Source organism: Brachyhypopomus gauderio, chromosome 3 (assembly GCF_052324685.1).
Source record: "Brachyhypopomus gauderio isolate BG-103 chromosome 3, BGAUD_0.2, whole genome shotgun sequence".
Taxonomy (NCBI): domain Eukaryota; kingdom Metazoa; phylum Chordata; class Actinopteri; order Gymnotiformes; family Hypopomidae; genus Brachyhypopomus; species Brachyhypopomus gauderio.
The window spans coordinates 14,611,409-14,638,771 of NC_135213.1; the positions used below are offsets into that span (position 1 = coordinate 14,611,409).

The 27,363-nt window shown below is 43.5% G+C and overlaps 2 protein-coding genes across 3 annotated transcripts; both read right to left on the minus strand.

Moving 5' to 3' along the window:
• Positions 1 to 17,939: 17,939 nt before the first annotated feature.
• Positions 17,940 to 19,032, minus strand: cox7a2l (cytochrome c oxidase subunit 7A2 like). Its single transcript, XM_076999710.1, has 3 exons — positions 18,867 to 19,032; positions 18,364 to 18,498; positions 17,940 to 18,274 (listed from the first exon to the last, which is right to left on the minus strand). The coding sequence occupies exons 1-3, from the start codon at positions 18,936 to 18,938 to the stop codon at positions 18,134 to 18,136; spliced, it is 348 nt and encodes a 115-aa protein (XP_076855825.1). The 5' UTR covers positions 18,939 to 19,032; the 3' UTR covers positions 17,940 to 18,133.
• Positions 19,033 to 19,802: 770 nt separating this feature from the next.
• On the minus strand, positions 19,803 to 26,837 carry kcng3 (potassium voltage-gated channel, subfamily G, member 3). 2 transcript variants are annotated; one of them, XM_076999711.1, is made up of 2 exons: positions 25,989 to 26,837; positions 19,803 to 22,199 (listed from the first exon to the last, which is right to left on the minus strand). In XM_076999711.1, the coding sequence occupies exons 1-2, from the start codon at positions 26,609 to 26,611 to the stop codon at positions 21,554 to 21,556; spliced, it is 1,269 nt and encodes a 422-aa protein (XP_076855826.1). In that variant the 5' UTR covers positions 26,612 to 26,837; the 3' UTR covers positions 19,803 to 21,553. The 2 variants fall into 2 exon arrangements, with proteins under 2 accessions (XP_076855826.1, XP_076855828.1); XM_076999713.1 differs by having other exon boundaries at positions 19,803 to 22,229.
• Between the last annotated feature and the right edge of the window lie 526 nt (positions 26,838 to 27,363).

Below are 27,363 nucleotides of genomic sequence, written 5' to 3' on the forward strand. Positions count from 1 at the left end.
TATGAAGTCATTAATTAAAAAAATACATTTTGTTACTAAGCTACAAAGTGTTTTCTGTACTGTTTTTACTATATGTCAATTCATTAAACATGTGACTGGGCCACCGGTTCAGATCTGATTTCATTAAGATGCTATTTGAGAACTAGAAGAATTTGGAAGCCGTAATCAACAGAATGGTATTATTTTTGTCAGTGAGAAAACAAACAGGTAGATCAGTAAATACATTTAAAATTATTACAATTTACCTATAAATCCCTTCCAGTAGGTTGCCTGTTTATATGATTTATTCATCTTAAATGATCACTTTTTTATAGTAATGAAAGCCTTTTCTGCAAATGTTTCTTATTTGTATTTCAGAGACATATGTGTAAATGATGAGGGTAAATCTGTTAGATTACATTATGCCGCCCTCTTGTGGCAGTATAGCAGTCATGCGTAATCCCAGCGCTGATATTTCTGATCACTCATTTTATTTTTAAACCCTCATTTCATTTTCTATGGAATGCACCAGGGATTATTGCAAAGACTTATTAAAAAAGAAATAAAATTAAAAGAAAGAGCTGTATAGGTGTGCTTATTATTGATCTGAGATCCTTTTAGGTACACATGGTAAAATCACCCACGCAGGTCCCTTACATTTGTATCCAGCAGACCTAACATACAACCATGAACATGTTCATTTAGTTCAGGGCATTTTTCTGTACAATTCCTCTAAACTATGTTGCGTATAGTTAGCAGAAACCATACACATAGACTAAATATCAAACAGCACTTTGAATATTCAACAATATAAATCATTCTGGATGTTCAGGACACATTTTCAGGCTCTGGGTACACATGAAGGTTCTACATAGTAAGATTTGGGGTCATGCAGCTTGAATCTAAACCCAAATGAGTTAAATGACAATTTTAAGCATCATTTTAAATGATGTTCAATTTTTTAATTTTATTTTGAATGTGCAGTATATGAAGAACCACAGATTTATCCTCTATGTAGATTTGGTTCAACTGCCAATCGCTGATCCAGAACAATGTTTGCATGCACATATTTATTCTTTCTTGATTGGTCATATTCTCTAACATATATGGCTGCAGTAGTTTTATATACTGCTCATTAAGGGTTTCTTTAAATTACTTAATGCAAAACATGCTTGGATTAATTAACAACATGGTCAAGTCTAGTCCTGACAATAACCAAATGGTAATGAAAGTCATAATTATCTCCAAGTACACACACACACACACACACACAAGCTCATACAAAAATAAATTGCCTTAACAGGTACAAATATAAGTCTGAAATTGTAGGCAGGTGCGTATTGAAAATAAGTAATGTCAGTGTTTTATCATGACTCATGACAATTACATTTTTAATTAGTTGATTAGTTTAATATGTACTTTTGGAGTGATGTCCTGTTAAAATAGACATTGTAAATCTAATTATGTACAAGCTTTGAGTGTAAAGCAGTTGCAGTAGCATTCAAGAGGTGGCGCTGTTGATTAAGGGTGCAGTGCTGTGGGTCTTAACGCCTCACAAGGTTTTGTAAATCTTGCATCACTATAAAATAATCCTCTAGCATTTGTTATGATAAGAACATCTTTGATATGGATCAAATGACCAAGCACCACAACAGATCCCCAATATCTGTGGCTCAGGGTTCTTCTGCTGCTGAATCAGAGACCTCCCTGGGTAAGACTCCATACTGCAGGAAAAGACCTGTGAGGCACAGGGTGCTGAACACAGACTGAGCAATGTGTGGTAAGTTTAAGTACTGATCAATAATGTATGCATCACTGAAACATGGCCTTTGCTCTTCTGGGGAATGTAATTGGTCGCCTGAGGCCCAGGAATCTAGTGTCAGCTCATTCTCATCTCAGATTCGCAAGCTTCCCCTCTCTGTTTGTACTTGCGTCATCTCTGATCCGCCTGTTCTCCATCCTCCCTGCTCTTCATTATAATTGCATTCCCTTTGTCCCCCCCCCCCCCCCCCCCCCACCACATCCCACCCCCAGCAACCACTTTGTGTGTCATCCATTTTTTCCCCTGACACTTGTTGAGGACAAAGACAGCGGGTGAGAGGTGAGGACTCTGGGGGACCCAGAGCCCCTCGCTGAGTGCCACGTGACCTTTATGCAAGAGACGAGCTCGGTGTGCTCGCTGGTGCACATGTGCCGGCACAACTGTCCTGCGTACACCCAAGGTTTTATTTGCCACTAGCATGGATATTGATGAGGACGCACAGATGGGGAGAGAGAGAGAGAGAGAGAGAGAGAGAGAGAGAGAGAGAGAGAGAGAGAGAGAGAGAGAGAGAGAGTCTGAGAGAAAGTCAGAGTGACAAAAGGAAGAGTGAAATGTCAGATGGATTGTACTGCACTTTTTTGACATGTCTTTTCAGCTGTGTGTTGTGACAAGCCTGTCAGATCTGATTGGTCAGACTGGTTTGTACATAAAATAACCGGAGAAGGGTTCCAACTGAATGTGTTGATCTAACTGACCAGGTTGTCTGTGCACAGTGCCAGTCTATAATAACCCATCACGTAAGACTGAGAAAAAGCAAATACAAAATACACAACAAATGCAACTCTAATCAAACTTGAAATAACACCAGAATCTAGCTATGTGTTCCACATACAAATTACCCTGTATTACATGCAGTTTCCAGTAATACAACTATAGAATATTTTCTCAATTTCACTGCAAAGGCATGGCTGCAAATCTACCAAATGCAGTCTGCTTCTCAGAAAACCTTTCACTCCATTACTGTATGCTCTATAATAATGTATGATTATCTCTACCCTGGGGTCTCGTTACACCTTGTAAATGGATGTAGACTTTTAAAGCACTGGACAGAATTGGTCACAAGCTTACTGTTGACCTAGATGCCAGATTTGTGCAATATTTGTAAATGAACAAATCAGTAAACAGTGTTAGCATAGTCATTATGACATAATAACGTAATCAATTTATGAACACTTTTTTGCTGACAAAATAAAAATCAAAGCTTTGGTCACTGAGATTGTATAACTGAGATCACGTCCCTGGTTGCTGTGATACACCACAATAGAGACAAATATCGAAATATAATATCAAATATCAAATATATTTAATTGCCAGCTGTTATATGTAGCAGTTGCCTATATACAATATTGCCGTCTTGGTCGTCATATTCATTAACGTTTGAGGTGTGCACAACATCATATGACATCATGCGTGTTCTGTACAATCGTATGTTGTCTCTTAAGAAGTAGCTCTTCCATTGCACGGGTGAAACAGTTGTGGTAGGCTATTTCCTGCAGCGGGCTGTTTTTTACTGAGCGCGGCCTTACGGGAGCCGTGCAGGAACTGTGCTTCTGTGGCTACAATAACGCAGGGCTTTTTTTGTGGTTGCCGCTGTAATTTGCAGACAGCTGCATTAATGCATCACCGTGAGTGAGCGGCGCGAGGTGGAGCTGCGTCACTGAGTCGCCCCCTGCAGCCGCGCCTGCCCAACGAGAGGCGATTTTAATATTAGAGCAGCGCTGCGAACCGCGCCCAGCAGGCCTTATGAGGGCAGGACCATGAATTTTTTATCTCGGTGTGAAATATGGAGTCATGTTTTATTGAGAGCATTAAGTTTAGCCTCAGACCATTGTTCACACCCGTGGCCGGGCAGACGTGGAGATCTTACGGAAGAGTCTCAGGCATCCTCTAAACCACACCAAACGTCAGAAGCACTGAAGTGACAGGCTTGTGTTGCACTAGATGTGCATCTCGTGCAGTGATGTGACAACAGGTTCGTTAATCACATTGTGATATTTGTTACAGCGAATATCAATTATTTTTGTGCGACTCAACCACATAGTAATAACCAGGATGCCGTCCTGGGTTACTGTCTTGTACTGGTTTTTAATTTCTCTGTGGAGACAGCAGCAACTAAAGCTTCTTAATAAATCCTTGTCCAAGCGTGACTTAACGGTGGCGTTGTGATCAGTGTTCCCGGTCGTTTTTTCTTTCCTGAAGGATGAGCTTCTGAGACTGCTGTGAGTGGGAGAATCATGAGGCTCTTAGCTGGATCTGTAGGCTTAAGGGCCATTATGGAGCCTTTCAGACTGGCCAGCGCTGTAGTTTCTACAGTAACGCTGCATGTTATCTTTCTATTACACAGTCATCGTCGTCCACAGGTTAAATTTCAAACCAAAGGAAATGGCTCTCATTCTGTATCATAACAACGTAAAAGGCCTTTTTGCACTAGCTTGTGCGTGCCGCCGAAACCCAACACACTGAGTTATATGATATATTGAAAATGATGTTAGAAACAGAACGTGCAGTCTCTGTACATTGTCCTGTGTGCCATACAGACTGTATGTGCCTCTGAATAATACAGGCAATACAATGATGCTTCAATACATGGTTCATATAGTGCCAGTACTCTTTAAATAGTTAATCACTAATGCGTGGTACAGTTTTCCAGCTTTCTTTACACTTCAGGGGCCATGTTATGATTTATAGAGTTCTAGCAACCACCAACAACCATTTATTCTCTCTTTCAATATGCGAAATGTCTCTCGCTGTAACGTAGCTTGCGCCACGGAGCGAGGAGACGGACACAATCGCTGAGAGGAGCGAGATTTATTAAAGGGAATACCATACTCGTCGTCAGAAAGCCAGGCAGGGTCCATAACGGGAGGGCAGTCAGAATAGCAGGCGAAGACAGGCATCACAAGACAGGGGCACGGGAAACAGGAGAAACACGAAAACGGTCAGGCACAGAGAACAGCGGTGGGATAGACACGATCACACATAAATTCAAAATACCGGACAAAGGACAAGGGAGACTCAGGGGCTTTTATACACAGAACTAAACTAGGGACAGGTGATGACAATGACACAGGGGCGTGGTAACAAACGAGGGATTCATAAAACTAACGAGCAGGGCGGGACAAACGGGCAAGAACACAGACACGAGGGAACCCAGAGTGACAGCTAGGAGAGGGGGCGTAGCCGCACGTGACAGAACCCCCCCTCAAAGCGTGCCACTCCGGGGCACGCAAGGGCAGACAGGACAGGGAACCAGACTAGGACAAGACAGGGAACCACGGAACACGGCGAGGGACAGGGACAGCAGACACGGGACGGACCGGAGGAACAGACCAGGGGAAAGCAGGGCACGGAGACCGGGGCACGGCAGGGACAGGGGGACCAGAGACGGGCCAGGAGCTGGGCTGGGGCATGGCGGTACACGGGGCACATGGAGACCGGACAGGGCAAGGAGCAGGGCCGGACAGTACAGGACCGGGGACAGACACGGGAGTGGGGCCAGGGGACAAGGCGGAGGCAAACACAGAGGCAAAGACACCATGAACAACGGAGACAGGCACAGGCACAAGGTGGGTGACAACTTGGGGAACAGACATGGGGACAGGGACAGAGACGACACCACAGGGAACAGACACGGGAACAGGAACACAGACCTTGACAGACACAACCACGGGGACAGGGACCAAAACAAAACCAGGGATGGGACCAGGGAGCAAGGGGAACACGGGCAACGGAACATAGGAGGCAAAGGGCGGAGCAGGGGGAACACCAAGTCCATGCCCAACAGGGGGCAGCACAGTCTCTGGGGCGACAGGTGCGGCCGGGCGGCAGGCAGCGGGAACAGGAGCCGGCAGACAGGCAGCGGGAACTGGAGCCGGCAGACAGGCAGCGGGGACAGGCAGGGTCCGCTGGCGGGCAGCGGGGACAGGCAGGGTCCGCTGGCGGGCAGCGGGGACAGGCAGGGTCCGCTGGCGGGCAGCGGGGACAGGCAGGGTCCGCTGGCGGGCAGCGGGGACAGGCAGGGTCCGCTGGCGGGCAGCGGGAACGGGAGCCGGCGTGGACGACCTCTCCAGGGTCGCGGGGACAGGAACCGGCGTGGACGACCTCTCCATGGTCGCGGGGACAGGAACCGGCGTGGACGACCTCTCCAGGGTCGCGGGGACAGGAACCGGCGTGGACTGCTGACGGGCAGCGGGGACAGGAACCGGCGTGGACAACCCCTCCAGGGTCGCGGGGACAGGAACCGGCGTGGACTGCTGACGGGCAGCGGGGACAGGAACCGGCGTGGACGACCCCTCCAGGGTCGCGGGGACAGGAACTGGCGTGGACTGCTGACGGGCAGCGGGGACAGGAACCGGCGTGGACGACCCCTCCAGGGTCGCGGGGACAGGAACCGGCGTGGACTGCTGACGGGCAGCGGGGACAGGAACCGGCGTGGACGACCCCTCCAGGGTCGCGGGGACAGGAACCGGCGTGGACTGCTGACGGGCAGCGGGGACAGGAACCGGCGTGGACGACCCCTCCAGGGTCGCGGGGACAGGAACCGGCGTGGAAGAGACACCCTCGGGGGGCGGAACCACCGGGCTGACGTCCTCGGGGGGCGGAACCACCGGGCTGACGTCCTCAGGGGGCGGAACCACCGGGCTGACGTCCTCAGGGGGCGGAACCACCGGGCTGACGTCCTCAGGGGGCGGAACCACCGGGCTGACGTCCTCAGGGGGCGGAACCACCGGGCTGACGTCCTCAGGGGGCGGAACCACCGGGCTGACGTCCTCAGGGGGCGGAACCACCGGGCTGACGTCCTCAGGGGGCGGAACCGCCATGCTGACGTCATCGGGGGGCGTGACCGCCATACTGACGTCATCGGGGGGCGTGACCGCCATACTGACGTCATCGGGGGGCGTGACCGCCATACTGACGTCATCGGGGGGCGTGACCGCCATACTGACGTCATCGGGGGGCGTGACCGCCATACTGACGTCATCGGGGGGCGTGACCGCCATACTGACGTCATCGGGGGGCGGGACCGCCATACTGACGTGGCTCGTACTCCCCCCCAAAAAATACTTGGGGTTGTCATGTGGAGTAGCCGGCAGGGTCAGAGGCGGTGGGTCCTCCTCCTCAGGGTCCTGGGTGAGCCTGGCAGAACACACAGACACACAAGCTCCTCGGTTGCTCTCTCTGCTGCGGCTCCGCCTCCCTTGAGGCGCCGGGAGCTCACGGTGGTCAGAGAGAGTCAACCGAGGGTTAAGCGAAAACTTGTCTGTGCGCTCAGACCGTCTGCCCGCTGCTCGCACGACAGGAGGTTTCTCCCTGTCGTGTTCGCAAGACCGGGCAGACACACAGCGCTCAGATGGAGTCTCGTCGCGAAAGCCAGTAGAAAGAGACTGCGCTTTCTTTGGTCGGCGACGAGACTTCCTTGTACCCGCAGCGCCAGGGGTATTCCTGTCTCTAGTTTGTTCGCACTGAAATACCGGAGAGTCGACCCGGATTAAACCAGCCGACATCCATTCACAGTGTTTGAACTCACCAGAGTCTCGCTCTCTCGCTGTGTCCTTGATTGGTCCGGTATTATGTAACGTAGCTTGCGCCACGGAGCGAGGAGACGGACACAATCGCTGAGAGGAGCGAGATTTATTAAAGGGAATACCATACTCGTCGTCAGAAAGCCAGGCAGGGTCCATAACGGGAGGGCAGTCAGAATAGCAGGCGAAGACAGGCATCACAAGACAGGGGCACGGGAAACAGGAGAAACACGAAAACGGTCAGGCACAGAGAACAGCGGTGGGATAGACACGATCACACATAAATTCAAAATACCGGACAAAGGACAAGGGAGACTCAGGGGCTTTTATACACAGAACTAAACTAGGGACAGGTGATGACAATGACACAGGGGCGTGGTAACAAACGAGGGATTCATAAAACTAACGAGCAGGGCGGGACAAACGGGCAAGAACACAGACACGAGGGAACCCAGAGTGACAGCTAGGAGAGGGGGCGTAGCCGCACGTGACACTCGCTCTCTCTCTTTCAATCTCTCTACCACTACCCCACTCCCCCAACTCTCTCTCACTCATGCTATATCATGTCAGAAAGGCCCTTTGGAGAAGTAATGGGTGATTAGTGATTGCTGTGCTGTACTGACAGCCATACTGATTAAGCCAACAGCTGAACAACACAAACTCTCTAGACACAGACATGGTTTAGGATAGTTAGATCAAACACAGCATACACAGCATTATTTGTATTCAAGCACGTAGTGCGGGAGCCCTATTGTTTTTTAACCTTATTGTTTTCTACCACCATAAATGTGTGTGTGTGTGTTTGTGCTCACACGTGAAGACCATGTTCAGGCACATTGGCCAACAGCCAACAGGATGTAACTGCTTACATTGCTTATTGCTTAAGAGCTTATGTCACAGCAGACATAAGGCATTACAATAAATGGGATATTTTTTCTAATCCCAAAGACTGGAGACTGGACAACCACAGAAGGCGACACCCAAGAGGGAAACAGACCAGACAGCAGAATCATGCTGTGCTGTGGTTTGCTTGGTATAAAGCCACATGTCTGAACCTTCTAAAGCATTCTGAGCATTCCGAGTCTACGTGGTTGGTCTGTATCATCAACTTGAATGTGTGATGCTGAGAACTCATTACATCCATCTGTTTTGTGGTTTGTTTCTTCTGTGGTGCCTGTGATATAGCACCATTCTTTGTTTTTTTTTTTGGTGTGTATGCTGTCTCCTTCTGGAAAGATGCTTTAATTACTTGTAGATTATACTCTGCTATTTGCAGTGTCAAACAACCGTCTGGTTGTATCAGGTGACGTGGAGGGCAACCATAGGTTGTTGTTTTTTATTCATTAACAACATTGTATGCACCATCAAATGCATATGCAAAATATACATGTAATAGTGTACATGAACATACATTTGCTAGGGGTCATACAAAACTACACAAAAATATAAAGATTAATTAAAATTTTTAATGGTATGGGTGCAGTTAATTTAATATCATGTTCCATCTCATTTTTCTATGCATCAGAATGTACCTGAGACTTTTGAAAATAAGACTTAGCCTTTGTCATGGACCCATGTGTATGTTTAGCCCTGTGATATTCAGAAAAACCAAATAATACACTTCCACCATCAGGTCATCCACACACTCGCATCCCACTAGATTCAGTGCTTGGTTGTCTACTATTTTCCATTTATATCAGCTTTCTCAGTGAAGTCATTTCCTCAAATGGTTTCTCGTGCTCATACTATGCTGACACTCAACTCATTTTCTCTCCATCCCCCACTCAGGTTACTGTTCGGATCTCAGCGAGCTAGGTGAGACACAACATCATGGATGTTAGAGCATCACTTGAAACTAAATCCCAGCAGGGCTGATGTGCTCATTGTCCCTGGAGATGCGTGACCATGTCACTACCTTGTGATCAATGGAGAAATCGCAGATCATTCCATCTGACAAAGCACACAAGCTTGGGGTAATATAAGACATACAAGCTTGGGGTAATACAAAACATACAAGCTTGGGGTAATACAAGGCACAGAAGCATGGGGGTCGCTCCAGAGAGCAGCCATTCCCTTCTAACATATTTAACCTCACTCAGCTGTGCAGTTTCCTCATCTACCACATCAGGAAATTGCAGACGTCTCTCCCCATGAAAGCCACTCGGGTGTTTAATTCCTGCAGCAAACCTGCAGCTGCTTCCCTTGTTTTTAACCTCCTACACGTGTCCCACGTCACACCTTTGCTGTGCACCTACCATATGCACTCTGTCTGTACACATCATATTTAAAACTTTGAGGATCACTACAAAAAACCGGACCAGCTCGCTCCTACCTAAAGGCACCTGTCAGGTCCGGTTCTGCACCACGCTCCCTTTGAGGCTCTGAGATGGCACAAATGGAACATCCTTCCATCGAGATCAAAGGAAGACATGCATCAAGACAGCTTTGGGCATCCAGGTGGTGGAGTGAACTTCCCCTGGCTGTCCAAACAGCTCATACACTAGCTCATTTTAAATGAAGACTCATCTCTTTACTAAGCACTAAAATATGCACTTAAATTAAAAGAGAAACTTACTTTAACTGATCTTTTTCATTGTAATTATTCCTGTTGTACTAATTTATGCTAGAATAAGGATACATTTTGAATGTAAAACATTCAAGTTGCTCTGGACAAGAGCATCTGCTAAATGCTGTGAATGGAAATGGAAATGTAATCTACTGTAGTTTAATCAGCAATCTCACTTTGCCAGTCTGCATGAACACAGTCCCCGACTGAACACACGACACACCCCGACTGTGTTGTGTGTCGTACTGGTGAGGATCTCCCGAAAGCAGGTCACAGGAAACATAAAGCGGCAGATCTAATCAGAGCTGTAATCACACTTCCTTCTCCTCTCTCCGGGGCTCCAGTCATGAAGTAGCCCACTCTAATGGCCACCCTTGCCGTCTTTGCACAGCTCACTCGCTAATGCCAAAGGCTTTTGTCGCCTTTACTGATAACAGCTGATGTTACTGACATTCACAACAGAATTTAACAAAAAAAAAACCCCAAAACCTTTTATATCATAATATTAGACGTCTTTTCCAAGAATTCATCGGAGCTGAATAATGAAAAGTGGCTCTCAGGTTTGTTGAGGTATTTAGAGAAAGTGCATATGTCCTTTGTTGCCTGATGATCTAAAAGAGAAAAACAAAGCAAGAGCGTGACCATCCACCCGCTCTGAAGTGCAACACAGCGTGGAGCTGAAGAGCCTTACAGTGGCCCCCACCTGAAAGCACAGCACATCATGAAAAGGCCACGAGAAATAACTGTAAATTATACTTCAGAAGTATTTTAGCTGCCTTTTCCTTCACAACTTTGGAAATAGAATTTTTTGTTATAGAGCAGTAAGTGGCTTCTTCTGAGTCAGTGTCTGCCATTTGACAACAAACAGGGTATTTCAAGACATGGAAAGAATATTAATGAAACAATAACGATTATAGTGCTGATTTGTTTTAATTGAAAATCTGGCCACTTTCACTCCTTGTCATTGAAATTGGCAACTTCCAAAGCCTGCATTGATTAAGTACACTAAGAGGAAAATTAATTCTGTCTCAGACACTCCAGTGAGCTGTTCACATTGGGTACCTTTGGGAGGAGTGTGTATTGACCACTCCACACAACTGTGTTCATTAGCCATAAAGCCTTTCTGCCCATGATGTAACCATTCTGTTCCATCTGAGCGCGTTCTTGATAGTGGAGGCCACTGCTGAAAGCAACCGGAGAGGTTCAATTAGTGTTCAAACAGACCAGAATGACTTGTGGCTCGGGGACAATCACACTGCATAGTGTGCTTTTCATCTTTCTGATGAGAATGTACTAAGCAGTTAGAGTCAATATTCCAGCCTCACTGGACAGAGTGACAGGCGGGAGCAGATAGATGTGTTATGATAAAGGAAAGCCTTCTCTTGATGGATCAAGATTACATGGAATGAGCTTGTGGTTAGTACTGTCTCTCTCGCTCTCTCTCTCTCTCTCTCTCTCTCTCTCGCCTTGTGTCTCTGTGCCTCCCCTCCCGCTTTCTCTGACTTTCCTTGAGTCCTCAAGATGAGACTAGTATGGGAAGCTAAAAAACTCCACTCTTATCTGAGGTTTCATCATGTGTCTGGTGAATCAGAAACCTGCACCAACACCTTCCTTCCTATCACAGTTTCTCTCCAGAGTGATTTATTGCACAGGCACATGAACTGCCCTGCCTTTCCACTGCCATCTTGCCTTCTGCTCTGTGCAACCGATACAGTGGAACGAGAGTTCGGTGGGGGGCCAGCAGCTTGAAATATTCTCAAATTTGATCTACCCTGAAATATTAAGTTACAAAAGACAGCAAAGTCTCTCCTGTGCACACAATTTGTAAGACGAGGTGTTCGTCCAGGTGTTTGGTGAGCTGTTTACTGCCCACTCAGGGAAAAAACCACAAACTGAGATCAAATAAAACTAGTTGTCGCACAAAAAAAAAATCAATACCGCTGTGGAAAGGAGGGGAAAGCAAGGTTGTTTTTCACCTGGAGACACTTGGGATTTTCTGTTTTTCAGTTAAGGATAAGTGTACGGTCATTAGTCAGCGCTTCATTTAAAGCCCTTCAGTGAGAGTGCACATCGACGGCCAGTTATTTGATTACACATTTTCCTGCTTTATATGGCTATAAATACTAAATGAAGGAGTGCTAATTGCTGCTGACTCCTTCCTAATTTCTGCTGCTGCTTATGTTTTGTGGTGTATCCGTAACAATCCTATTTGATTTAATGACTTATTAAATGTGTTTACATATAATTATGAGAGGTTTGCTTTTCATTTATTTCTTAAATATCTTCTGAAAAAAATATCTTAGCAGGGAAGCTCAGTTCATGGCTGCTCCTCCATTTGTCCATAAACGCTGCAGCTTTATGTGGTGGATAGATAATATTTATTAGGTCCTTTACAAATGGTAGCAATGCACTCTGATAACTCTCCAGAGAGGCAGCGACCCTCTCATTTCCTGGAGCTAAGCTCCCGTGCGCATGCTGGTCTTGCACATGGAAGCCCCTCAGTGACCTTTATTCAATAAGGGCCTGGCAGGAGGAGAGGCAGCCTGCAAACTAACGCTCTTTAGGCCAAAACAGTGCCTCAGTGCCTCTGGGCAGATGAAGTGCAGAACGCTCGAATGTAAAGTATTTACACCAGATGAGCCGTTTAGAATTTATATCATTCTCACACACATACACACACACACACACACACACACACACACACACACACACACACACACACACACACACACAGAGGAGATGCTTTGCTGCAGCTGGCAGTTCCTACTTTTAGCTTCTCCTCTCATCAACACGTCAGCTTAATGCAGATTAGACACATAAATACATGTGATTACATGTGTGATCCAATAACAACATTTAAAACAATTGAAAAACAATTTAAATATATGAGAAAACTTATATTTCTGTTTTTTTCTAAACATAAAGGAGTAATGTTGCAATTGTAATTATACAGTGGATATATAATATTAAATATGACAGATATCCTGTGTCAGGTTATTAAAGTTTTACATAGGGCCCCACCCACTCATTTTGTACTCAACGCTACAACACTACAAGCTCTTCTGAGGGGTCATGACGTAGGAACCTCCTGTGGTCTGTTCTGAATTCAGGCACACCTCCAAAAGGCTCAACACTGAGGCCTGGAATCAAGTAACAGCTAAGAGGCATTTTCAAAAAAGTAAAAAAAGGATTATTATAGTATCACAAACAAATGTAAAATAGAAATCAACAGTAATCAAGGTGTATAAAACATCAGCTTTCAACACCACTTTTTCTTGATTTTCAAACCTGTAATCATCAGTATGTCAAATGATGCAAATGAACAAAGCATAGATGTTGGCATGGCTTGGATTTGATCTTTTTCTCTGAATGCACTGATTGATTCTAACTCAGCAACCTCACCCAGATTGCCTGCTTTACTTTCATTGGCTAATGGTCCTGGGTGTGAATAACAACATTACATTTCAAAAGCAACGACCATACGCAAGTTTAGTCATCTGTGCAAATGACAATATCAGAACTCACCTGTCTAATAACTAACAATTGCACTGTGAATTTTAGATGTGTAGTTGCCCTAACGTGGGGTGAGACTCTTTACAATGTACTTATTTTTTGTTGCATGGAAAGAAATACTTAAAAATAAAAAATTCCAAGTCTGCACTTCCATTTATCAGTGCTTCCTTTGAGGAAAAGTCGAAATCCAAAATAATTAACATTCCGTAGCTCTATCCAAGCCCCTGTGAGACTGAGTGCATGTCACATAAAACACTTACAGCTGATGAGTTCAACAGTCTTGGATGCAGTGAATGTCTCTGTGGAGTGGAAGTAGCTAAGAAGGTAATCCTGTTTTTGTTATTTCATCCCGAGCACACACACCCGGAGCTGGCTCTGCTTGTGAAGAGGCAGATGGCTCCTCCCTCACTCGTGTCGGTTTCACGGATCACCGCCGGACCCGAGAAGCAGTTGACATGGACCCATGCGACAGCCTTCCGCAACTATGGTCCTATAGAGCAGCCAATGTTGCGACAGTCACACAACGCAGAGGTTAGGCTGCTGGGATCTTGCAAGGGATTTACAGGGAGTGTTTGTAGATCGACCTCTGAAGGCCCTGGCCTGCCGTGTGGAAGTGGGTGTCTGTCTGTAGAACAGTTGGTGTGGCTTGGAGCCATGATCAGTGCTGCAGCAATGCGTCCGGATAACTGTGTGGATATGAGCTCACGAGGGCCATTTCTGAACGCCTTTCCTTCATAATGCACTAGTGATGCATCTAGTGTGGCGTGAATAAGAGACGGATGCTTTCACGGAGCATCAAGACTATTCGCTGACTTGTGTTGCAAGGGCTTCTTCTTCTGACTTTCATTTATGGTGAACTTGAACTGGAATTCAGTGATAACTTTCAAAATATTGTGTCAGTGTAAAGTTACTTTTGTAATTTGTGTGCTGGATAGGAACCTTTAAGTTTTTCATTTTGGAAAGCTTTGACAAAGCCATGCTGCTGAGAAATGTCCAAGGTTTTCCTATGGTATTATGGCACTATAAAAGAGGATATTTAAAGTAAAGAACACCTTGTTCCTTTTACCCTTTCTTTTGTGTTCTTCTTTTTTGTTGAAACCTTGTATCAAAGTATTATCTCAGTAGGGGGTCCCACTTGGTCTCTGTTGATTTGCTTAACAACAGGAGGTCTCTGGTTTATAGAGAAAAGCCACTTCCCATGTGGTTTCTAGCAATTTTGTATTGATCTACATTATGTGCTTGGACTTTATATAGCAAAAACGCTTGCGCATCTCACATTTATGTTTCAGATGCCACTACTGTGAATGAAAAATATCAAAGATAGATGAGGACAAGGGCTAATTATTAATATAAAGACAAGAAAAGCAATTGAACTCATTTGTTGTTAGTTTGCCATCAAGCATTGATCAGAGAAGAACATGCTTCCTCTCTAACCCTTGGTCCTCCTAGTTCTTCCTCATGTTTACCTTGGTGTGCTCACGAGGGGCCTTAACCTGAATTCACTGTATAAATTATTCCTGTAAAACTGCTTTTTGATATGTGCTGTAAAAAGCACTATTCAAACACATTTTAATTGAATTGATTTGAAAAGTACGCTTTCAATTAACAGTTAACAGACTCTCGGGTAGCTCTTCACTGTGCCACAGTAAATTAAAGGAAGGTGGCTATGTTGCTGTGTTACAGGTGTATAATACCTCTGCTCCTGAGTAGGAGAGTTTATCATGTGAAAGGGAGGGGAATGTGTTCATGAAGCAGATAAATGAGATTATGGAGACACACACTGTCTGCAGAAGAGCACAGAATGGGGTATGATTGATGAAATGTTAAGCAATCAAATCATTGTTATTGTCTGTGATTGCATGTAGAGTTGGACTCTACATCAAGTGATGATATTTATCTGTTGCTTATTTTGTTGTGATCATAAGTCACTTATTTAATAGCATATGAAGAAAGCCACTGAAGTTTGTTTTTTTTTAATGTCACCAAAGTAACCCTGTAGTTTCACAAGATCATCATGACTGAGCTCCTTGTTTCTTTCTACTCACACAGAGGCTGCAGTGCCAAGTAATCCAGCAGTGGTCAGCGCAGACGGGCGTCACCGGGGTCCATCTTGGATCGGGGTCCTCACCGGGGTCCATCTTGTGGAAGTATTGGAATGAATCAGAGGGAACTACCTACTAGACAGCCTACTAGATTCACAACTACTCAAGATTAGCAGCAGAAAATATGCGGAGAGGTCACTTAAAGAACGCGCTGAAAATCACACAAACACTCACACACAAACACTCACACTCACACACACACACACACACACACACACACACACACACACACACACACACACACACACACATAGGAGAGTGAGAGCAAACTAGTGGAAGCCAAGAGAGCAGCAGGACTACAGATGGAGAAGAGTGATGGCTCTCCTCCCTCTGAGATCCACAGGCTGGGGGTCTCACACCATTCACACACACTCCCACCTCACCTCTCCCCCGCAATGTCTGCTCTTCCCCTGCTGATCCTCATCCACTCGTCCATCCTTAGCTTTGTCGATGAATTCCAAGTTCCATTTGAACCAGGCTGCAATGGTCAGTAATGGCATGTCAGTGGGGGGGTTGGGAGTGGGGGGGTCAGGTAGAACATATCCCCGAGTCTGCGCCACAAAGGTCCAGAATGATTTATGATAATGAGGAGTGAAAACCACCAATTTGATGAGAGCCAGCATGAAAAGCCATAATTTTTACAGACATCTTTATACAGATCTTCTCTCCCTCACACACACACTCACTGGTGGTGAGAACGTGTAGCAGAAACAAACCGGGTAGGAAAAGGAGACCCAGAAGGCTTCCTGTGCACAGCAAATAATTAGCAATACATCAATTTCCTCCCCCACACAAGCTATTATATATAGGCAATGATAACAATAAGCAGCAGTCTGCAGATTAATCTATGTCTGTCTTCGGCCATGTAATGTATTGCATTTGTATTAACAAGTTTCTGGAAAAACTGCATACCTGGAACGACTCATCATGTTGCCATAACTACAAGAGTTGTCTCAGGTTGAACTCAGGAAGACACACATTGATCGTCAAGGAATGAAGCCAGTCATTCCACCCTCAAACCATTAACCATTACTGAAACCACACAGTCTTGCAAAGTGTTTACAGACACATTTAACCATCACGGTACCTATTCTAGACACAGCCTTCAGCTGACTGGCGTTTCCTTTGTTAGGCTGTCAGTGCACACGGCACGTCTGTGTGCACTGCTGGTTAGAGTGGAGCATTTGAGTATGGTGTGATGGATCATTTCGGTTGGTGATGATTCTGTCTGAGGGTTTGGGAGAAATGGTCTTTCATTACCATAGATGTCAACCCATACCAAATGAATCACTGCCTCTCATTGTCATAGACTGTCTTGCCTTTCTTTGTGCTGTGACAGCCTATCAAATAGCAACTAACAGTGACACAATGTCGGTCTCATATTGTATCATTACCTTTGACTGCAAAGAAATTTATGAAAGTAAGACACAGAGGAACAATGCTTCCCAGTTGTCATCAGTAGTAAACCAAGCAGAGCTTGCTAGTTTCGGTTGGAAAAAGAAGCAGATTGGAAAAGGGTTTTGTTTGTCACAAGAGTCATTTTTGCAATCATGTTTTAAACTCGTTGCCATGTGAACGAGAGAAGTAGATTTAGAGGCTTAGTCAAAAGCATACATCTTTTGTATGCTGTGTAGGAATAAACACGGCATACAATGGCACAATCTCAGAGGTGTTTCCCATCCTTTAAAATGCCCAAACAATACCATTAATAGGCATTCCTATGGAATCAGTATCTGGTACTAAATTTTATGTTGGGAACAAACAGAATTAAGGACTCAAACATTTGTCATTAAAAAATGAGAAAAACAGGGAGTGAGAAGAGAGAGAAGACAACTTTGCAAATTTCCCTCAAATTTAATATTTTTGAAAATACAATTTGAAATCCCTCATATTTTTGTACAACTCAAAAAATGTTTTATGGGAGGAAATGTAGAACACCACCTTAATGAGAAGTAAAGCACACCGAATTTAGTCATCAGCGTAAAATGCTACCATAATGTAACATGACAGAAGCATGTACAGTAATGTCTATAAGTGTGTTAGCCTGGCATATAATCCGTTGTTCTCTTCTGTGGCCCAGAGGAATCCCCTGCTGTAGATCCAGCTTTTGCCATTAATGAACCCTCCAAATTCAACACCACCATGGCGGCAAGCAAGACACAACAGTATTACAATGCAGTCAATCAACACTGCAGTAAAAATAGACCTGACACAGACCCCTCCATACTTGTTAGAACCATCTGCAATCTCAGTCTTAAAAAGACCGTATGAATGACTGTCAGGCACTTAACTTCCGACTTAAACCTAGACGGGGTCTGCAACCATGGTATATGAACAGAATTTAAATGCTCTCATACTGAATGAATCAAAATCAACTCAAAGTCTGCAGTGAACATTTTACATTATTCAATTGTTAATGATGCAGCACAGAAAAAAAACAAACATTTCTCTCTTTATTGTGATAAAGAGTCTCTGACCAGAAAACAGCATAGTTGACATTGAGTGATGTCAGACATTAGGCTGGCAGTCCTTCCCATTCTCACCAGTGACCAATATATTTCATGGTAATGCACTGTTGTCCATGGAAAGTTCATAAATACTGATGACGGGAGGAGAGGCTGGGTACTGTTCACTTATTCTTGGGTTGTGCCGCTATGTAGAGTGCTACCAGGCAGTAGAGAGCGCCTCCGATTGTTAGGGCCATGGTGGTTCTGTAAAGGAGCCGGTCAGGAACGCCCCGCTTCAGATGTACTGGAATCCCATCTGAAGACTGGAAAATTGAGAACACTTGATCAAAAGTCTGTTCCGAACAAAACATGCACATGTGCCCTCGTATTCAGTAGCCTCAAATATACATACTTGAAATATTCTCTGGAAGTCTGGAACCTTGTTTGCACCCATGTACTCCAGAGAAGCACCCGGCTCAGAAACCAGTTTGGCTGGGGTCGCAAAGATCATTGTAGGGGCTTCAGAGGGTATACCTGGTCTCAAACCCTATAACAAGTTTAGGTGAAAGTCAGGCATGTGTAAATTACACAAATGTTCTCATATGCCAAGATAAACTCGGGAGTGTCATTAGACTGGCATTTATAAATGAGCACACTTCCTGATATACAAAGTACAAAGTTTTATTTTCTTCGGAGTCGATAAAATACAAGGATTTTGAGAATGACACAAAAGTAACACAATGAACAGAAGATTAAGACATCAAGGTAAATGGCCAAAATATTTGATTTTTTATACACTGTTAGCTGTTAGCTACGTTCGGCTAAGCTAACTACTAACGTTAGCCAAAACGAAGGTCATTTCAGTCAATTAAAATATCTTTTTAACCTGTATGTTCTTTTTCAAAAAGAAAATACCTGAGGGTTATATGCCGATGAAAGAGGAGATCCCGTCAATCTCTGCGTGAATCCGTTTAATCTGTAATGCATTTTATCAGCTGAAAGGCGAAGGTACGCGCTCTGTCCACCCAGCCGGCGTTTTCTTTCGCTAGAGAGACCGTCGCGCACACATGACGTCACTCAAACGTATTTCCGGGTGTTCATGCGACCTCACGTGTCCCCTCTGTTCTGGGGCTGCACGGTTTTGATGAAGGTGGCAAGGAAAGTAATTTTCACTCGAGATTTCTAATGTCATTTCTAATGTTTCTTTAAGATCTTGGATTAACACGGTGCTTGTTTTATGTAATGAGTGCGGAACCTTCTCTTTTTCTTTGAACAATGCAGATGCCCAACTTATGATCTTTAGGAAATAATTAGGAAAATATATATTCCGTGAGTTACAGTTGTAAACAGTATGCTCACAGCTTTATGCTACATGTTTAAAATATAAAATATAAAAATGAATAAGAAAAATAATAGGCTTATTTTTTACATGTATATTAACTCATAGTTTATGATAGCCTAAAGTTGCCATAATCATATTATAATGCTACATTATATGTATTAGATGTATTTATATGTCCATGTTTTGTAAATTATGAAAAGTAGTATGATAAGCACGTATGTACTGTACAATATATTATGTATTGCATCAAATGGGATCAAGGAAAGCTTATCTAATTAATTAATCATATCTAATGAATATCTAATTATTTGTGTGTGTGTGTGTGTGTGTGTGTGTGTGTGTGTGTGTGTGTTTGTTTGTTGAGTTAATGCCACTTATGAGTAAATAGTTTGAAGATATGTAAATTGCCACTAAAAACACAAACAACCAGAATCTTACAAATTATTAAGTCTTTGGAGGAAAGAACTCTTTAAAGTTAATAGTGTGGAAAATTACATCCATTACGCATGTACGCAAAAGCATCACTTTATTACCATCATGTCTGAATATTTCTGCAATAAAGCCTGCCAAAAATGTATGCTGAATATAAAATATCTTTACAAATGTTTTGGTAGATGATACATTTTTCCACATAACAAAAGCGTAATTTGATCTTACCCTTTGATTATCTACTACAAGACACAGAAAGCATTTAATTACACAATACTTACAACTTCACAGTTTACAAAGCAGTATATAATTTTTTTTATAAAGTGGGATGTTGTGGGAATGCTTAATTAAACGTAACCATGCCATTCCTATGTGTGATCAGGCTTTTTGGCCTTTTCTATCATTTTGTTTAATAATAATAAAAAAATGTACATTCAGTTAGGTCATCTACCAAGCAATGACATACAGAAATCATTAAGGTCGGTATGAGAGTCAAAAACGCTATTGTTTTTTAGGTAGTGTTACATTTATAGAGGCACTCATTCACAGACTTTCTTCTCAAAAAGCATTTCAAATGATCAAGTAAACAAATCTACAGATGTAGTCTTTAGAATGAACATTTTAATTGTTTACTACTTCAACTGCCCCCCTCCCAAAAAAAGTAGCTTCCAATCATCATCATCTTGGCCCGCACTAATGAATATGTAGGCGTATGGCATTCAAAATCCATAAGCCACAGGACACGTGAGGAGCCCATCGAGGGAAGGAGAGCGACTTGATTTTGTGCTTGTTGTGCTTACAGTGAAGGGGGAGGAGGAGTGTCAGCCCTCCTACTGTTGAGTGTGTGGGTGAGGTGTTTGCTAATCAATTTAGTTAACACCTCTTGGTTCACACAGTCATATTCCTAGACTGAGATACAGGCAGGTGGCAGCTCCATCCCTTTGTAGCTACACAGCTGATGTTTGTTTCTGAGACTTAGGGATGTCAACCATGTTAACATCACCACCTTGCTGGTAACAACTTCACTTTCAGTTGGACAGCTGCATTTTGCTTTCATAGAAATATTTAGTCATATAATCGGATAAATACCTAACACCGTGTTGCCTTCATCTGGCTTTTGCCCGTCTGCAATTTTAATGTCTTTCCACTTACATCCCTGTGTGTCTCTTCAAATATTTGTCTTCCAGATCTCTGCCTATCCTGTTAGACCTCCCCCTCTCGCTTCTGCCCTTCATATCTGGAGGGCTTTCAAAGCCAAATTGAACTGAACTAATGATCTAATGAGCTGGAGAAATCTCTCCATGGGAACAGAGTGTTTCTGCATGTAAGGCCAGTCCAGGGCATTTGAGGAAAAGCCAACTAATGGTCTGGAGGACTGTCAAGACCCAGGAGTGTTGCCAGACAACCCCTCATAGGCAGCCATGCCATCTGGTGCCGGCTGGTTGTCCTTTTCTTTGGAGCAGTTTCATTGGCGTTCTCGTTGACATGGGGTTATAATGCGAACGTGCCTTGTGTATAGTTCCTTTGGATTGAGATTATTTTTGTGTGCTTTCTTGCTGTAGGATTGATCACATTTTGCTTCAGTTGTCTCCACGGTAGAGAAGAAGTCTGCATGTTTGCATCCCAGCTTTCAGAGGTACTTGTTATGTTTGAAACTTCAAAGAGATGCTGCATTTGCAAGTAACCATTTTCTCAGCCAAAGCAGCAGTGTTCCTTATTCACTATAGGTTATTCATGAGGCTCTTCGAGATTTTTTATATAAAGGCACAGAAGAGAAGAGACCAGGTAATGGGTAACAGAGTAGGGCTGTAGAGAAATCAATGACTAACAGTCAGTTGAGAAACTCAGCGGAGAGACTTCGCACGCAGCGTGCTGAGCGGAATTTGAGTTCGTGGTAGCACTGCACAAAGCTGTGGTAGATAAAGGTAATTGGAAGAGCCAGGAGCACAATGCCACTCACGACACACACACCACCCAGCACGCGCCCCGGCACGGTGATGGGATACATGTCTCCATAGCCGACGGTCGTCATGGAGATAATAACCCACCAACAGGCCGCCGGGATGCTGGCGTAGTCCTCGTTGCTGGTCTCGAGGTCCAGCCCGTGCTCCAGGAGCTGGGCCAGGGCGCTGAAGATGGCCATGGCCACGCAGACGAACACCAGCAGCATGACCATCTCGCGGTAGCAGCGACGCAGCGTCAGCCCCAGCGTCTGCAGGCCCAGGAAGTGACGCGCCAGCTTGATGAGCCAGAAGATACGCATCATGCGCAGCACGCGCAGCGTGACGCCGGCCCGCTGCAGCTGCGGACTCTCCCCGGTCAGCGCCGTCATGCCCATGGACACGTAGTACGGCGTGATGGCCAGCAGATCGATGATGTTCAGGGGCCGGCGCACAAACTCGCACTTGTCCCGCGAGACGACAAAGCGTAATATGCACTCGGCGGTGAACCAGCCGATACAAACCGCTTCAATGATCCTGGGAGGGAGAGAGAGAGAGGCCGCACATCTGTGATCACACACAAATGATGTATATATAGACAGCTAAGCCTGCTGCGTTGTTGCACGTTCTTATACAGGTAGTTCAATGCTTATCTCTAAAATGACGTGTTTATGCGCATCGTTTATATACATTTGCGTCATGCAGAATATGACCATGCTGTTAGAAGTTTAAATGGTCTCATGCAAGTGGTGTAAATTGTTGTTTGATAGTCTGTGGATCTTAGCCAGCTATTCAGAAAAGAAACCTCGATGCTGCTCGAGGATTGTATTGGGATCTTGGAGCTTGGAGACCTTCATACAGACCAAGTCATACATTTTTAGTCTTAATTTGCAGCATATTGTTCCTCTGGCATTCCAGACTTTCAAACTGAATGTTTGTAATGGTTGCTCTATGGACATATGCTATAGAGCAAAGCCAGAACAAAGGACCTCAGCAGCAGGGGGTGTGGTGTACTGAAGAGAGAGTAACACCTAGCCGCACAGTGTGAAGTATGACAGTATATTCATCTGAGCATTGTTCTGTCCACTCACAAATGCCAGAGGGTCAGAAACACACTTCACCACTTTTGAGTGAGCACATGACATAACAAATCAAAGTGCTACATCTCAACTAAGAGCTTCAAACGTTTTCTGTTTCTAGTGTGTAGTATATCTCTTTAAAAATATATATTTTCTCTGATGTATTGAATAACATTTCTGTAACATTATGGCATGCTTTTCTGTTTAAAAATAAAAAATAAAATAACAAAAGCAAAATGCCAGATTCATGATGACATTACAATTTGTGCAACATATATTTGTAGATTTCAGTTGATTTTCCAGTCAGTGAAAAGAAAATGTGAAGAATTTCTAGGGGACCTCGTTCACTCTGGCATTTTTGGCAGTTGAGCATGCATTAGAAACCTCAGAGCACCTAACATCACCCTTTAGCTCCTCATATATATACAAACCTCAGAGCACCTAACATCACCCTTTAGCTCCTCATATATATACAATGACACATATCTGACCTCTGTGATAAGGAAAGAAATGGAATCAAACACACACAGGATATAAGCACAAGGACACACACAGGACACACACATGCTTCCAGAGACACTTGCAGAAAAAGGAAACGTTCTGGTCACTATAGACTGGGAACACCGTGGTGTAAACATCTGGAGAAGGTAATACTTAGGCTTTCTGTGTGAGTTTATTTGTAGTATGGAGATGCTGAAACCATTTATCACGCATCTCGTAGACATTGCATAGACATAAACAAAAAGAACATTTGAGCATTTCAATGTATCAGGTTGTTCATTCATTTGCATAACAGGATGTGAAGAAAAAATGTGATGTGAATGTGGAACAGTAGATGCTTTTTGTACTCAAAATGTATATGTTATTATTTGAAGGTAATGTTGGAGTCAAACTGAATTTTGATCTAGTAATTGTAAACAGTGGGGAAATCCAACAGTATAATCACAATTTAAAGTAAAAGTTAAAGCAAAATTAAAAGTGAAGTGAAGCAGTGTAAACGTGAATGTGAAGTGAAGCAGTGTAAATGTGAATGCGAAGTGAATCAGTGTAAATGTGAATTCGAAGTGAAGCAGTGTAAATGTGAATTTGAAGTGAAGCAGTGTAAATGTGAATGCGAAGTGAAGCAGTGTAAATGTAAATGTGAACTGAAGCAGTGTAAATGTGAATTTGAAGTGAAGCAGTGTAAATGTGAATGCAAAGTGAAGCAGTGTAAATGTGAATGTAAGTAAAGGCATGAACACTGAAAATCCATATCAGCAGCAACATGCGTGCCCTGACACCATCATTCTATATTAGTCAATGGCTGCATCTCAATTCAGGGGCTGCAGCCTACGTAGACCGCGTAGACCACAGCCCACGGAGGCCACACACTTCGAAGGCAGGGTAGGCTGCATCTCACGGCTGTTAAATGAAACAGTCTAGTTTTCGCAAGACGTATGTTTGCGTGACCACGCTCTGCCCCGTTACATACGTTACATATGTGTTAGTGAGCTGTCACCCACAAATGCCTAAAAGAAAATGCGTTGAACATGTATTCACATGTTTGGCGGGAAGTATAACTTCATAACAAAATTCAATGTATTTTTATAAACGTTCCTCTTTAGTAAATACTCAAAGCACAGGTTTACCTGCAATATCATTAATAACTGGCATGTTATTTAGCATCTCATTGCAGTATAAATGTCCATATTCAAAAAATACTGACATTTAAAAACGAATTCTTCGGCCCGTACACTAGACTCCGCCTGTTTATTGTTCATAGAGCAATGAATCCTGGGATATCGGGGGGCGCGAAGGATACTCAGATGCATCCTTCGTTTTCGGGGTTTTGAAGGCTACATTCGTCGGCCGCATAAGAAGGAGCCCACGAATTGGGACAGCCTCGTCGCGGTGCAGTGACGTAACCGGCCTACAAATGCACACTTCGTGGGCTGCAGCCCCTGAATTGAGATACACCCAATATGTTATGTCGAAGTAAAAGTCATGAATGTTTATCGCAATTTTTTGCTCATCAATTTGGGAAGATTTTGATTTTAAATTGTTTGTTGTGTTAATGACAGACTGATCCTATTAACCCAAACAGGTGCATTTTTAATTCATTACTTTTTTATCATATAAACTAGCAATTTTTCAATCCATGCTTATTGATATTACAGTATATTATAATGTGAATTGTTTACAATATTTATATCAAGTCCTGGTTGTCTTTTGTAATGAAAGAGGACTATGGGTGTGACTTAAGACACAGGATTGTACTATTTATTCTATTTATTCAATGTTTATTTGTGACAATTACCTTCACAGATTCCCTCGAAAGATTTTTGGGTAACGTTTTACAGATTGTAAAAGTTAACTAAGACTTGTTTTTGTGTTTCTTTTTTGTAGGCACACCGTCACACAAATGAGCAAAAGTTTTTGATTTTACGGTCAAAAGTTGCACATTGTTGTTATAATTTTTCATGGACTGTATTTAGTCTCGAGTATAATCGACAACATTTAGTCTTGAATATAATCGATTACATTTAGCCTCCAGTATAATCGACTACATTTAGTGTAGAGAAGAATAGTTTGAGCCATAAATGCTCTGCTGTGTATGCTAAATTATTCTAAATGTAATATATACCCTGTAATTTTTTCTTGCCTTTGTTTCGTTTGTGTGACTATAGTGTCATTTCAAATGATTTTTACTGATTAAAAACTGTTACTGATTAGCATGAATTAGTCTGGTATTGTGATGTAGACTACAACTTCTGGTTCCCTCGATACTGATTGATCGATATTGATGCAGATTGATAATGATACTCAAATTGATACTGATGAGCAAAGAATTAGTTTAGTGTAGATTTAGGCTAAACTTTATAGCATATTTGATGCGCACTTTCTTGGACCTGTATTATGCGTATGCTTGAATTTTTCGGAATGCAAATAATTGGGTACAAAATCGTTATTTATTGATTGACACCTTGACTGTGAACAGGAGAGAAGGTGTATCTATACGAAAAAACAGAATACTTCGACACAGTGTGGCACAAGAGACGAGACAGTAAATGCATCATACAACGGAGAGCAGAGAGACAACGAGAGAGAGAGAAAGAGAGAGAGAGAGAGAGAGAGAGAGAGAGAGATTCCTTTTAAATTGCATTTAGTTATGATTTGCCATAAAACATATCATGAAATGAGGAAGTGCCTAGTTTTCAACATAAATCAGACTCCCAAAACTTATTGAATCAGAAAATATGCGTTTTACCTGTGCTCTTCGACTGTATTGTTTTTTGCTGTATCCCAGTCCGGCAGAGTACTTGCACAAAGTAACACCATAGAAATTATCACAAAAATCACTGACACTGAAGCAAGGATCTGCGCTGCAACCGAAGATGCAGGCTCCTCAAAAGTCCTCCGCACCCTCTCCAGCCAACCTGTGCTGCCTCTGTCAGTAGAGGAGCCATTCTCTTGTTCTTCCTCGCCCCTGGACTCTTCCTCCGCTTTAATATCCTCGTCTGAAAAGTACGTGTATGTGTCGGACATCCTATCGTCAAGTCGCCGCTGGCAACAAAATTCCAGGTGTGAGCTCTCCAAACCCCAGTAAATCATTTCATTATAGAAAGAAAGCTCGCACATTTGCGGCACGAACCTAAGCTTTCCAGATCGCACATAAAGCATAATAAAAACAAAAGCCTCGGAGTGCCTGTCGAAGAAAAACTCGTTCCTCTCCCGGTCATAGTCATCGCACACCTCCAGGACTTCCTTCTCGGACGAACAGTTGTGCAGTCTACTCACCCTTCGGAGAGGAAAATCCTTAATAACCTCCCTCGTGAAAGCATATTTTGTGCCACCAACATTTAGGATACATATATTTTTCCCAAACTTCATGTTGAAATAGGACGACCTCACCTATTTGGGTAAAAAGCGGAAAATATGCAAAAAGATATTTTTTTTGCAAATCATTGTAAAGCCCCACTTATTGCAGATGATGAAAAGTGTGGCACAGTTGCGTGCTCCTGAGCAGCTGAGCGCGCTTCAGACGCACACTACTGTGGAGTAGGCGCGTGGATTCTCCAGGCGGAGCGCGAGCGCGCGTCATGCAGGAGACCCAGCGGGTGCGTTTCTGGTGCGTCTTCCTACCCGAACTCCAGCCTTCAGAGGGAAGTTCATCCAGTGATGTCACACGGGTAGTTCATGCGTGATGTCACACCGCCAACCCTTGATTCTTCTTGCGCACAGCTTTACGCACTCGATACATTTCCAGGCGTTTGGTACCGATAAATTCATTACATGTTTCAACATTTGTATATTTGTTTTCTTTTCTTTAAATATGTTTATTAAGGTAATATAATTTTAAGTTGTCTATTCCGATATGGTAGGGATGGTCCTGGTGAGATTCATGATTTCTGCGGAATTCAGACCGTTAGTTTTTCCCTCTCCAGGTTATATCAATTTTCATTTAAAACAAAACAAACAATAATAATTAGTTGTTAGATTTTTTAAAACGTTTCTCTAAAACAGACATGCAAATTTGACAAACGGATCTAGACGTCTGGGCAGGGTGTAGTTTTCAGGAACTTTATGATTATAACTGTATAGTCACACTTTGCGAGTCGTTCAGTATTGTTCCAAACGTGCTC